The 15,055-nt window shown below is 39.8% G+C and overlaps 1 protein-coding gene across 2 annotated transcripts in view; it reads right to left on the bottom strand.

Annotated features, from left to right (window-relative positions):
* The window catches only part of TXLNB (taxilin beta), a 51,905-nt gene that overhangs the window by 27,079 nt on the left and 9,771 nt on the right, over positions 1 to 15,055 (bottom strand). For both annotated transcript variants that reach the window (XM_027056757.2, XM_015080184.3), the window contains 3 exons: positions 13,067 to 13,158; positions 7,752 to 7,922; positions 175 to 369 (listed from right to left, as the gene is read on the bottom strand). In XM_027056757.2, coding sequence (XP_026912558.2) covers positions 175 to 369; positions 7,752 to 7,922; positions 13,067 to 13,158 — 458 coding nt within the window. The remainder of the gene's footprint in view (positions 1 to 174; positions 370 to 7,751; positions 7,923 to 13,066; positions 13,159 to 15,055) is intronic.

Below are 15,055 nucleotides of genomic sequence, written 5' to 3'. Positions count from 1 at the left end.
CAGGTATTTTGCAATACCTCCTGTTTTAATTTTGGCTACCAAAAGACATCTGATCCTAAATACTAATCAATTGAGAGGGCTGGCCATAACTTTCTTATTACCAAGTTCTCCACCTCCACAGCCCAGATCTGGATCTGTATATAGCGCCCCTAAGTTGTTTGATGTGTTTCTCACCTCCTCTCTGAGCTCATACTGATCAATGATGCTTTTCAGTTTCTCTGCAAGCTCTGTGTTCTCCTGACACAGCTTCATGTTTCGCTCACTCTGCTGTTCAATCTGGGCCTGGATATCCGTCAGAGTAGTCTGGAAATGACTTGTGATCTCCTTCCTTTTCTCTTCTTCCTCACGTGCCCTCTGAAGGGTTTCCTCCTGTGGATAAAAAGCAAAGTCTTTTGTTATGCTGGTTTGCATGCACCTGGGTTTATAGAACGCAGGGTTAGGTTCATAAAAGGAGGTTAGTGTGTAGGGTAAGCAGGACATTTTTTTCTCAGTTCTCTGGAGCTAACCTTGCTCAGCCCCAAAATAAATGTGTGAGCAAAGGTTTCAGTTGTAAATACACAGTCACTCAGAGCAGGTGCAATGAGGGCCTTGAATTTGATAGTTGGTGATGAATAGGCTTGTTTTAAAAGATGACGGGTCTCCTGCTGAGTGCATAAGCTGTAGCGATTCCTAACAAACACATAGTAACACGGTTTTGATTTCTTGTCTGTGGCCTGGAAAAAAGGCCACTCGGCTTTACTGATTGATGAGACAGATCCTGTGTTTCCTTGGTTTGGTGCAGCAAGAAGAATAATAGATCTTATATTCCTCTATAAAAAAAAACTACAGCATGTTAACTGCATAATTGTGTTACCCAAGTTTTGTAAATAGAAGTGATCGCAATGCAAACTTTCTCTTAGTAAGAAAAACTTTATCAAAAAGCTTGAAGAGGAAACGAAGATGGCTACAGATCAATTACAGCAATTCAAGAATGTAAAAAGAAATCTTAGAAAATTTGCTGGATGTTTTATTTCTGAAAGAACAATCAGTCCATGTGTCACATAGGGTAATTGAGATGTTCAATGTGAATTTTGAATCTGAAAGCAATATTATGTTTCAAATCTTTTTTAACTCTCAAATGAAACATCTAATTTTCCCCTCTTCCGCTTTGTTAACATGTAAGAATTGGAAATTAACTTTTATATCATTTCTGTTCTCTTTTCTCCTAAATCCAAACTTTGCCTTCATTGCTAACTACCAACAATGTGCCCAAATTTCCCCCATATCTATATTGAGAATTGTTTGCTTTGTGATGATTCCTCTCATTCTTTTAGAATCAAAGGGTTTAATCTTGCTCTATCATACCAAAGATAGAGACACTGCTGAAAAGTGATCCAGACATTTTAGGATGCCTTTCACTTCTGATTAATTGTTATTATGAGAGCTTGTTCATGGTTGGCAAGTAAAATTATACTACATTTAGTTGCCTCCCAATGATCAAATTATGTAATAGGAATTTTAAAAAGAAATAATGATTTAAATAGAAGGAATTGTGCAAATCTTTTTTTATGATAGTTGAATAATGTGATCAAAATAAAAACGGATGCTAAAAATTATGCTCTGGAAATATAGGAATTTATCAGTAAGTGTCCTTTTTACGCTACAATATTAACATATTCTCCAACTCTTATAGAATTCCTGATATCTGAATCATAATTAAGTCATGGTGTAAACATTGAATGACAACTTTTTAGGGGTATTATAGGAAATACCTACCCTTCTTAATCTGAGGAAATTAACTGAGGTATTGCCCTGAACTTTGTAGGCTAGCGCTTACTATATATATTTCACTAAGAATGATTATGGCCAGCTGCTAAGAGTCACCGAATATACCTATGAGAGTGATTGTCTCCTTACTGCTCCAGATTAGCTTAGAGGTCAACGGGTTCCTAGTTCTAGAACTACAGACTATGATCTGAATGCCATTTGCATTTGTATTCCATCCATTAATGAACGAGTAAATGAAAGAACCATCCCGTGATAGTCAGCAAGTCTGAGCTTGTCACTGGCAACTGGCTACCGAAAGAAGGTGTGGGTGTTAGTGTGGTATTAAACACAGGTCAAACCATCATAGCACCTAATCCTGGCCCAAAAAATAGCATTTTGCATTTTATAGTAGTTTCTTTTGAGAGAAAAATAAGTCTAGCAAAATTTTATAAAATTTGATTCTATGATAAAGAATTTGTAATAATTTGGACGGTGTCAGAGGTAAAATTTTCAAAGTGGAAATTCAAAGTGGAAATTAGTAATGCCAGTAAGATTGAGAGGCAAAGTCTGAAATAACTAAGAAAACAGACTGAGATGCATCACTGTGCATCTCAGAACTGGTGCTATGCTCTGGCACGTCCTTCGTAAGTATACAGTAAGTGTTTATTCAATGAACCAATAAATTAATAATTTACATACAGACATGAGTAACTTGGACTAGATGAGTCCTATAGTCCTTTCCACTTAAAATTCTGTGATATTCTCATTTACTAAATATTTCATTTACTAAAATTGTGTTTCCTGAAACACTTAGCCATCGCTTAGTGGACAGTTCTTTCTCAGTATAGTTTGAAGCTCACATTTATTGCTTCAAATATATGAATATTTTGTTGAAATAAACCCATGTCTCAGAACTTCACTTGTCTTTTTCTAAATTATTCTAAATTATGAACTTTTGTGGGTTTTTTTTTTGACTCACTGAAGAATCAGTTTTAATAAAGAACAATAATAGTTAGGGGCACTTGGGTGGCTCAGTTGGTTGAGCGTCTGACTTCAGCTCAGGTCATGATCTCACAGTTCATGAGTTTGAGTCCCACATTGGGTTGGCTGCTTCAGGGCAGAGCCTGCTTCAGATCTTCTGTCCTCCCCGCCCCCTCCCGCCCCTCCCCTGCTCACCTTCTCTCTCTCAAAAATAAGCATAAAAAAATAGTAATAGTTTTTTTGGTGGGAAGAGCCTGGCATGCATTCTTTTTCTAGATCTTCCCAAGCTCTCAGCATATGGATTTTAGATGTAGATATACTTAGGTTGTTTCACTAGTATGGCTAAGGAAGCTCATACCACTTTGACCCTTCTACAGATAATAACTATAAGGTCTGGACAAGATGCAAGAAACAACTACTTAGAAACACTGGAGAACTGAAGATAGAATCAGGCAGATGCTAGAAGGAAGCTGACCCCTGTAAAAAAGAAATAGTATACTGTAAGTTTCTCAATTTTTTAAAACAGCTTTTAGCTTGAATGAAGACTGAAATTGGCAGTTGCATAGGATGGGTAAAATTCTCATCGAAAACCTACCTACCATGTTTCTGGTCCGAGGAATGAAGAGTTACGGGCAACTACAGCCACTGAAAGATGATAGGAGGAACACTTGGGTGGCTCAGCCGGTTAAGCGTTTGACTTTGGCTCAGGTCATGATCTCACAGTTTGTGGGTTTGCGCCCCACATCGGGCTCTGTTCTGACAGCTCAGAGCCTGGAGCCTGTTTCAGATTCTGTGTCTCCCTCTCTCTCTCTGCCCCTCCCCCACTCGCACTCTGTCTCCCTCTGTCTCAAAAATAAACAAACATTAAAAAAGACTAAAAAAAAAAAAAAAAAGAAAGAAAGATGAGAGGAGATTCCCAAAAAAGAGAGAGTCAGAGAGAGAGCCTTAAATTCTGTGAATAAATTCTGCCCAAATCTTTGGGTGACCCTGAAACACACATGTGCAGGGCAGACTCAAAGCAGCCTAATTAAGAAAAAAAGAAATGAACTGAGTTTGAGCTGCTGCCCAAGAGAGAGAATTTGCAATTTGACTCTAATCAAGTTAATTGCCTGCTTAAAAAGAACAACAGCAACAACAATAACGTTCTTCAAAGGGTATAGTAGAATCTATATGCTACACAACACAACAGCTGCAACATCCAGAGTATAGTCTACAGTGACTAGATATATGAAGAACTAAGAAAATGTGACCCATTCTCGTAAGAAAAGATAATCAGAGGAGGCCTATTCCATAATGACCCAGATGTGGAGTTAGCAAGGGAGAATATGAAAATAGGTGTTATAAGTATGCTTAATGATTATAAAGGAAAGTATTATCTTAATGAATGAAAAGATAGGATATCTAAGACAGAAAAAAATCTATAAGAAAGAACCAAGTGGAAAGTCTGCAGTTAAAAGTTACAAAATATGAAATTCACAAATCACTGGGCAGACTTAGAGCAGAGTGGAGATGGCAGAGGAAAGAATCAGTGAATGGGAGCTAGACCAATATAAACGATCTAATCTGAAGCTAGAAGAAAAAGGATTGGTGAAGAACATGAAGAGAGACCAAGGAACGTGTGTGGGACAATAGCAAAAGGTTGAACACACATGAGGTTAGAATCTTAGGAGGAAAGGAGAGAGAATGAAACATAAAAAATACTTGAAGAAAAATGGTTGAAACTTTACCAAAATTGGTGAAGGACATAAATTACAGATGCAGAGAAGCTTGGCAAATCCCAAATAGGATAAATATGAAGAAAACTGCAGCTCAGCATATATAAAGTGGTCAAAACTCTAAAAACCGATGATCAGTAGAAAAACCTTGAGAGTAGCCAGAGATAAATGGCATTATTGCATACTGGGGGACAGCACTTCAAATTATTGTTGATTTTCATCAGAAACTATGGGAGGTTAGATTACAGAATATAGAACCTATAAAAGGCTGAGAGAAAGAAAGAAAAGAAAAACAGGGAAATCTTGCCAATCCAGAATTTTATATCCAATAACCATAACCTTCAAAAATGAAAACAAAATAAAGACATTTTTAAAGATTAAAGATAAATACATAAGAGAATTAATTGCCAGCACACTTCTATGGCAAGAAATAGTAAAGGAAGGTTTTCAAGCTGAAGGGAATAACGGCAGACAGAAAGTTGAAGCTGCAGAAAGAATAAAAAATGTCCAAAATTTAAATATACGAGTAAGTAAAAAACAATTTTTACCTTTAATTTTTATGTTATTTTATTTATGATTATTATTTTTAATGTTTCTTTCTTTTGAGAGAGAGCAGGGGCAGGGAAGGGGCAGAGAGAGAGAGGGAGAGAGAAGATCCCAAGCAGCCACCATGCTCAGCACTGAGCCCAATGTGGAGCTTGATCTAACAACCATGAGATCATGACCAGAGCCGAAATCAAGAGTTGGACATTGAATGGGCTGAGCCACCCGGGGCGCCCCTTTGCCTTTAATTTTTTAAAAAATGCATATGATCATTTAAAATAAAAATGATAATAGTACCTTATGGGCTTTTTCAATGTATGTGAATGTAATACACATAACAATTATAGTTTGAAGGTGGGAGGCAGTAAATGGACCAATTTAGGTTGCAGTGTTTCCACACCTTATGTGAAATGATAACAGTGTTGACTCCAGGTAGGCTGTGGAAAGTTAAGAATGTATAAGTAATCATGGAGCAACCACTGAATATACAAAGAAGTATAACTGAAAATCCAAGAGGTAAATTAGAACGGGATTTTATTAAAAATATTCAAATAATCCAAAGGAAAGCAGGAAAAGAACAGAGGACCCTAAAGCAGAGATGACAAATAGTAAATAAATAATAAAATAGTAAAAGTATACCCAACCACATGACCAATTACATTGTATGTTAATGGACTAGTACTCTAAAAGTGAGGTATTGTAAGAATGAAAATAATAAGGTCCAGCTATATACTGTCTACAAGAGGCTCACTTTAAATACAAAGCTACAGGCTTAGAAATAATCATGGAAAGAGATATACCATGCAAACAATAAGAGAAAACTGGAGGAGCTATGTCAACATCAGATAATATAGACATCAAGATAACAATTATTACCAAAGGACATCTCATAATGATAAAACAGTCAATTTATCAAGGAGACATAACAATCATAAATGTGAGGGGCACCTGAATGGCTCAGTCGGTTAAGCGCTCTACTTTGGCTCAGGTCATGATCTCACAGTTTGCGAGTTTGAGCCCAGCATCAGGCTCTGTGCTGATAGCTGAGAGCCTGGAGCCTGCTTTGGATTCTGTGTCTCCCTCTCTTTCTGCCTTCCCCCACTCATGCTTTGTCTTTCTCTCTCCAAGATAAGTAAACATTAAAATTTTTTTAAATAAAAAACAATCATAAATGTGCATACACACCGTATTAATACTTCAAAAACATGAAGCAAACATTTACATAATTAAAAAGATAAGTAGACAATTCCACAATTATACTAGGAGATTTTCTCAGCAGTTGATAGAACAACTAAACAAAAATTCAGTAAAGACAAATGCTCCAGAGCTAATTGTTGCCTGTGCAACATTACACCGTGGGCAACTGATTAGGATTGCCAAGTCTCAGTTTATTCACCAATAAAATGGAGGTGTTAACCCTTGTTAAGGTTATTCTGAAAATTAGATAAAATGACCTATGTAAGGCACTTAGCACAAGTCCTGGCATAATAATGATATTTCATTGTCTGCAACTGGAAGCTGTTAGTGAGGGCGTGGACCCTGTAGGTACAGGGTCTTTGCCACTTCCATCATTCTGTCTTTGAATGCTACCCAAAGAGCCCAAGCCACCCCATTTCATTCTTTAAATATCTTTGTTGATATATCTTTCTTTCCACTGTATCTGATTTAATTTTTATCTCCTTACAATGCAACACTACTGAAAGCCAGACTTAGGTAAACACAGGGTGCTATTGACTTGAATATGTGTCTGAGTTGAGAATGATGCTCCCATCCCCAGGCTGCCATTTACCCCGCGTTTCCGATTGTCCCTAGTGCAATGATTGAAGAGATGCCAGGAGTCCTTCTCCTACACCTTGTGATTTGAGAGTTATAGTTCATCACACTGGCCTTCCATTTCCCAGATATCAAAAAACCATCTGGAATGTGCAGAGCCATATTCCTTCCCAACTCTGTTGTGCAAACGCGGCAGTGATCTTAATCTCTCTGCTTCTTAAAGCATCTCCTTTTAAACACATGTGACAATAACTATCTCACAGGAATACTGATGTCTAATTGATTACTGTTTGTCAAAAGCTTTAAGATCTTCAGCTGGAAAGGGGACTGTGGACGCATGCGGTATTATCTTGGAGAGTGCTGCATCTTGCTTTGTTGAATGAAACTAGTGTCTGTGTGTAATCAAATTAGGCACACTGCTAGAGGCTTGCGCTGTAATTAACGAAACCCATGCAGCCTGAATGAAGTGATCAGTCTATTATTTTTAGATTGAATCATTAAGTCTGAAGAGTGTCAGTGTTTTTTCAAGTAGCTTCTGTTTTCAGCGGACTATTGACATTTTGGCTCTCAATCTTGCTTTATGGGGTCAGTTAGTTTTTGCCCATTTTTCTCATGTCATGCAGATTTCATTACAACACAAAACTCTGATTTTTGAAAATTTGTATTTTCAAGTGTAGAACTAAGGTCTGCCTTGAAAAAAATAAAATAATACAGACTCAAGGTAAGAAAAAGGTAAGCGGGGATGCCACACGTTTTACTGAGAGCCTGTTCTGTGTCAGGGCCTGTGTAGCACTCTCAGTATATGACCTCACTTAATTTTCCCCCCGCCACCCAGTGACGTTGGTAGGATCCCCATTTTAGGGCTGAGGAAACAGGCTTGGGGAGGTAAAATGATTTATTGAAAGTCAGAAACTTGCACTCTTGCCATGAGTAGCAGAAGGCTGTGTCTGTGCAGCATGCAAGCGTGTTATTCAGACAGGTGGTAGTACACACCTTCAGCGTCTTGTTGTGTCTCTGCAACTCCCGGCATAGACTCTCCAGTTTGCTTCGAGCGAGTATGGCTCTGCTGTGTTCCCCTTGCAACTGGTCCTTTTCTTTTTGCATTTGTACCTGTTTCTTTTGTAGGAGCTTTAACTTCTTTTGCTCAGTGCGATGTTCATCCAGCTAGACGTGAGGGGTACAGACATGAAAAACAAAATGGCGGGGATCACTTTTGAGTGGATCGAAAAGACGCAGAAGAGGAAGTACCTAAAGACCCCTCTGTGGTTGTTGGAAACGTTTTTGCTGTCATCACTGCCCCCCTGTAGTCAAATAAACTTCACAAATGGGACTTTGCAATACTTGTAGATACGGGTTTTAGACCATGTCAGTGATAGGTTTTTCCTTATCATTATGGTTATAATGATCTCTTTTTGCTCTGATCTTCTTTTTGGTGGTCTAGAAATAGTTTTCTTTCTCTTGATTCTATCCAGTGATTTGAGTCGATATAGAAAGGCATATCTTGGAATCTGTAAGCTGCCAGAATCCATGATAATGCCTTGTGTTGGGGCAATGGTCAGCAGTGTGTCTGCTCAGCTTATATTTTGTTCTCAGAATTCTTTCTCAAAACAAGCTTATAGCAACTATCTTTTTAAAAAATAAAAAAAGGATAAACCAGCCCCCTGGTAAATGGAAGGTGAAGTCTGGGGGTTGTGAAAAAGGGTGAGAAGAGAAAGTACCTATCGACTATCTACGATTGGCGATTTTCCACCAGTTTCAGAAGTAGCCACTGCACAGCGTGAAGGGCAAGTATCTGTAACATGCCCTGCCCTCCAACCACCCCCACCCTCCATGCTTATGGCTAGTAAATCAGGACACCGGCTTTTGCCAACCACAGCTGGGGTCTCTTCTCACCCTCCTCCAACAGCTACCACGAAGTATTAGGGATGGCATGGAGAATGATACCCATGTTCCACTGGACTTTCCATCTTGGGATGCTAAAGTTCTGGGATAGGGTTGCAAGATAAAATGTAGGACACCCAGTTAAATTTGAATTTCAAACAAATAAATTAAATTATGGGCAATTTTTATTTATTAGTGAGAATTAGCATAGGGAAAAACTAGACCTGTATTACTGTGAACATCGATTGAAATTGATATTCTTCTTGAGGTTCAACTGGAAAATCATTGATATTTTATTATATGTTTCTCATGCAAGCCTCCTGTTAGGAGGATAGATGAGGTCTTTTCATTTTGCACCACGGTTATATTTGTGCTTATATTTGCATTTTAGGTGACCTATTATCCCTTGCTGAAATTTATATTGTTATTATTGTTATTGCCATTATGATTTAGTCTTTATCTTTTGAAGATTAAATCATATGTCAGGGTTTCTCAACCTTAGCACTTAGACATACTGGGCAGCATAATTTTTTTGTGGTGGGGGGCTTCTTGGACATTGTAGGCTGTTTATCAGTATCCTTGTCCCCAACCTATTGGAAGCAAGTAGCACCCCCCAATTGTGTCACCCAGAATATCTCCAGAAAGATTTACTCTTGGCCCATGGTGAACAAAACTGCCCTTGACTGGGGAACACTGCCCAATATGGACTTATCTGAGCATCAGGAGGAAGATACCCTACCTGTGTTTCATAAGTTGGAAGAGAGGACTTGCTTGCTTATCAACCATGTCGTGTACTCCAAGGTCATACACATTTGACATTTAGCTGGGTCTATCTTGCTTTGCTCTAAATAAAAACTCTTAACTTTCTGACACTTTTTAAAAGAGTGTGGGTAATTTTGTCCAAGTACTTCAGACTTGTGAACACATATATGGTTTCTTAATGAACAGAACCAAACGTATTGCAGCTGAGTCAACTTCAGTCAAATACTTGCTGGCTTAGTGTTTTAATAATGCACTTAGACACAGCTGTTCTGTACAATTGTAACAGGCCGAATGGATTTTCATCTGCGATTTTTCTTTCCTTCTTGTTTATTACTAAGTTAAAAAATAAAATTAATGTCAATTACCAAATCACGATAGTGTTAGTGATTTGTTGTAACTACATTAAAACTGAGGGAACTTAGAAAAAATACTTCTCCTAGGTCACTTCCTCATTTAGTCATGAGGTATCTTTATTTATTAATGAAAAGAGTAGTAGATTATATTACAGGATTCAGAATCTGTAAGGGTGAGTTAGCTAGAGAGGCTGTTTGATTCACAGCTTTGAATTTGATGATTCATTCTATGTTAACACCTACACATCAGACATCTCCTATATATATATATATATATATATATTTAATATATGAAATTTATTGTCAAATTGGTTTCCATACAACACCCAGTGCTCATCCCAAAAGATGCCCTCTTCAATACCCATCACCTTCCCTCCCCTCCCTACCACCCCCCATCAACCCTCAGTTTGTTCTCAAAACATCTTCTATATCAAATCAGTGAGCAATGAAACAGGTTTTAGTCTCCAGGTAAAAGATTGAAATTATTCAAAATTTTTCCTTTCTGAAAAGGAAATGTAATGGGTTTGGGGCCAATGTTCTCCTATTCATTTTTTCTACAATGATCTTCTGGGTTTTAAAGTTTATATCGTGTCCTATTACAGGACGGGACATAAATGCCAAGGGAGAGTACGTAAGGCTTGAATTGAGTAGGCTGTCTGGAAAGAGAACCTCCGTGAGGTGACTCTTGACTAGGAGAGTGAGTAGGTGGAGGGAGATCCCATGGTGAACAGCCCTGGCTCTGGAAGAAAAAATCTTGGACTGACGGGCAAAGTGATTTGCGGCTGTGGGCTGCGGCACTGAACATGGCTTCCTGTGCGAGGCTAGAATGCTGCTCAATGCAGCCAAGTATGGAGCATAGCACTAGAAACTAAACATGAACGGCCTTGGTAGGAGGAGGTAAATTGAAGAGGCAAAGGGAGAAAAACGATGTGGAAAATACTGAAAAGAGCAAGGATGGACAGGTCAGAACGGGGGCCTTACATTTGGTAAAAGTATTTTTGAAACCTAACTTACTTTATGGCATCGAAATTGTTCATAGAAGGTTAATAGCTAATGTTAAATAAGTTGCAGTAAAAACAAGTTGATGCACTGATGCCTGCTTCATAAATTTCTACCATTCTTTTGGAAAGTAATATGACCGTTAAAAAAGCCCAACAACAAACAAAAGGCATTCATGCTATTTGATGCAATAATCCCAATTCTGGAACTTTTCCCAAAGACCATAAAATGAAGAAGGAACAGATGTAAAGCATGACGGTGTTCACTGCCGTGATATTTGGTAAAGCAAACAGTGGAAGGAATCTAATGTCCCCAAATTAGGGAACCGGTAGATAATGGCTACTTAATGGAAAATAACATAGCTTGTTACAAAATATAATTATAAAGACTCTAAACGACATGGGAAAATGTCCTATGAGACAAAAAAAAAAAAACAAAAAACAAAAAACAACAACAACAACAAAAAAAACAAACCCAAAAAGCTCAAGAAGAAAACCCAGCCAGATTCCAAAGTATAAGTACCTTATAGTAGTTATTATAAAAAGTATCTCTGCCTATGTAGCAAAACTGGGAAGGAAGAGGGATAAATCCAAGTTTGTGTTTAAGGGTTATGGGTTTAGAGATATTTCTGCGTGTATTCAGTATTTCTTATATCATCATGATGTGGGGTTTATGTGATTATAAGCCAGTTAAAAAGTATTGGCAGAGATAAACAACCAGGCAGTCCCTCAAGGCCTCAGAATTCCTCTGGGTCTACTGCAGGATAGTTCAGCACAGAGAACGCGTCAAGGTGAAAGGAAGAAAAGGAAGGACGGGAATCACAGGACGAAAGTCCAAGTGAAAAAGAAAGACAAGTCACTTGTTAAACTCTACTCCATCAATAGGGATAAGACAAGGAGTTTGGAGGCCCCTTTTTTTAAAACAAAACACACATGCAAAAAAAAAAACAAAAAAAAAACAACACACACCAACACCAACAAAATCATGAAAACAACACAGACACATAAAAACCCAAAATCAAGAAAAGAGAATTACGTCCAGGGTCTCAGAAGGGCCCATACCAGGGAGAGGCTCTGAATCCAGCTGCTTTAGTGGTAAAGGTCCATCTGCCTTCAACCTGCCGCGTGGAGGAACTGTTTTGCTGTGTGTGGACTTAGTTTCATTCTCCTGTGACAGCTTGTCCAACAGGAATAAATGAAACTTTTTTTTTCTTTTAAGGAAAGCAAGCAGGAATGAAGGAGAAGCACGTTGGCGAGCCCCACTTGAGAGGATGTCACATCCCAGCCGCGGGTTCCATAAGGGAGTCCCCATGCGGGAGTGGTGTTTCCGTGAACCCACCTCTTTTTCCCAAGTGGCCCCATTATAGGAGTACTGGCGGGGGGACCAGGCACTTCCCGGATTCTCTGATGTCTGTGGGTGGCTTCCCTGCCTTCCAATGGCCCTCTCTTATCCAGAGGGAGCCTGCACCAGGAGGTCTTAGAACTGGGCGCAAAGTAATCCACATCAGACACTTTGCCACAGTGGGGGCGGGGAGAAGAATGTAGATCAAAGAGAATGAATGAATGGTTGAATGAATGAATGAATGAATGGTTGATTGAATGAATGAATGAGTGAGTGCACAAATAAAGTTTTCAAGACCAAATGAGAATGTGTCACAAATTGAGGGTAACTCATCCCTCTGCCTTCCTGAGGGGGCCCCTCAAAACATCTAGGAACAAGAACTGAACAAAAGTTTGCCCTTATGTAGAGTATATTTCTGTTATATTACAAAGCCAAAAGAACTTCAAAATATCCACAGCTTTCAATTATCTATAATTCTTTCTTCCACCCCCCAAGTTATACATATAATTGAAGGCAGAGTAGACTCCAACTCTATCCTCTTTGTTTCTTTCTTTTTTAATGTTTATTTATTTTTGAGACAGAGAGATAGAGCATGGGGGGGTGGGAAGGGGGAGAGAGAGGGAGACACAGAATCCGAAGCAGGCTCCAGGCTCTGAGCTGTCAGCACAGAGCCCAACATGGGGCTTGAACCCCCGAACTGTGAGATCATGACCTGAGCCAAAGTCAGCCGCTTAACTGACTGAGCCACCCAGGCGTCCCTGTCCTCTTTATTTTGCTGTTTGCCCTCAGTTTTTGTTTCTTTTTCCTTTAAAAAAAACACAAAACTCTGCTTTTCCAGATCCCCGCTCTGGCGTATGTGAGATAGCCAGCTATGGTCTATAATGAGGTACAGGAAAAGCGAACGGCCTCCTTTTCTCAGCTCTAACCAGAGCCTGAATCTTTCTGACAAAAAGAGCTAATCAGAGATCTTACCAATTCAGCATACTTCTTGAATAAAAAGTCAAATTTTTCTTCAGGTGTTTGTAGCTTGGTCAGCGTTTGCATGAGCAGGTTGCCTTCTTTGCCTTGAAAGAAAACAAAAAGCCATAAAGACATTTAAAAAAATAAGGGCTTTAAATATTTTGAAAATATTCAAAAGAATAAAAAACACTGACTTTATATGTGAATAAATCACCCATTTCCCTGCATTGATTAGTTTAAAAAAAAAAGAAGCAAAACCACCAATCGAAATTTCTGACTACCACCAAACTGCCGGCCTGGAGATGTGCAGTTTTAGAATTCCAGCCCAAAGCACGGAAATTTGACAGTTCAGTAGGCCGCTTCTTTCTTTGTTTTGTTTTTGTTCCTTCAGTCCCTCTCTTCTCTCTTTTTTGGGGGAACCAATTCTCTTGCTTTTGTGCAGGAATGCTTTCCGCGAGGTTTGGGTGGGAGTGTTCTGATCATGCTTCCTACGAAGCAGAGAATGAGTTAAGATCAACCTAGAAGGAAAAGCGAGTCAAGACACAGCAGAGGACCTTCTCCACAGGCCTCTATGTGTCGCTGTGACAACGGGATCCGCCTTCCTGGGCCTTCCTTTCCGCCACCCAGGTCTTCATCTTTGTTGGCGGTCTCCTTTTCTGGTCCCCGTGGAAGTTCATGCTACATTTGAAGACTCATCTCTTCACGATTATCCGCCTGTGAACCTCAGCTTCTCCTCTTTCCTCGTTGTTCTTCCTTTTGTCTTCTTCAGCCCAACCTCCCACTTGCCTTTCTGTGGGCCTGGAAATCTGGTTTTCAAGTCACCATTGGGCTGAGTGTTGGTGGGGAGGAGTGGGACCCTGAGCTCTGCAGGTACCACTGATTATATCTTTTCAAACAGTCTGGTCAAGGTGGAACAGAGTGACAAGTCGGTCTAGTTACGATAGGAAGGTCAAGGCACACAGTAGAGGTCATGGTTCCTGATGTAAATCTCTGTAAGAATGTTAACAGCTTTGACAACCTTTCCCCAAGAACGGGCATTTCCCTTTTGCTGGAATATCTGCTTTTATCCCGGAGAGGCATATGAATCATGGAATTAGGCTTGCCAGATGAAATACAGGACGTGGGACGTGATTGTACTAAAGAATTTTGCATTGTTTACCGAAATTCAAATTTCCCTTGGCCTCCTGTATTTTTATCTGCTAAATCTGGTAACTCTAATGGCATCAAAGAATTTTAGGTCTAGAAGGACTTTAAAGAGCATCCAGCCAACTGGTTCAATTTTATAGATTAAAAATTGAAGCCCCAGAGAAGCCCAAAGTTACATAATTAGTACTGGCAGAGCCAAGGCTTGAGTCCAAGGTTTGTCTGCTTGCTCTAAATCACTCCCTTCCCATGTGGACTTTTGATGCCAGGAAACCCAGAGAAATAATAAGAAACTTCTTCTTAAAAAACATGACCTCATTCCTAACAGCTGGTTTTGTCCATCTTTGCCCAGTGAGTCAGTTCAGATTAGAGATGTGGCTTAAGACAGGGGAGAGGGTGGGTGTGAGAGGGGCCCCGCCAGCTCTCCGATTATGGGCTGCGGCCTAGCGTGCTGCGTTTACCCTGGTCATCACTGCCGCCCTTCCCCCACTGCGCCTGTGCCTTATTTCTCTAGCCGCAGGGACGGACGTGCCTTGGTCAGGACATCCCTTCACCCTTGCCTTCAGTCTGTGGAAGGGGCCCCCGTGAAGCCTCTGTCATCTGTTAGAGGAAAGAGATTGCTGAAGATCACATTTGGCCCAGGACGCTGCACGGGTCTGTTCTGTGGCCAGTGCTCAGGAAGGGTTGGTAACAACGGAACAAAGCCAAGCCAAGGCGTGCACACTAGTGCCACGTAAATTAAACGATCAGTGTCCTAAAGACAACTTCATGATGGACCCGAGGACAGATGGGTCTTACTCTCCCCTGGGACATTTACTGTATGCCTAGGATCACCCCCCAGTAAGGGTACCGACGTGT

This window comes from Acinonyx jubatus, chromosome B2, assembly GCF_027475565.1.
Source record: "Acinonyx jubatus isolate Ajub_Pintada_27869175 chromosome B2, VMU_Ajub_asm_v1.0, whole genome shotgun sequence".
Taxonomy (NCBI): domain Eukaryota; kingdom Metazoa; phylum Chordata; class Mammalia; order Carnivora; family Felidae; genus Acinonyx; species Acinonyx jubatus.
This window is presented reverse-complemented; position numbering and strand designations above follow the sequence as displayed.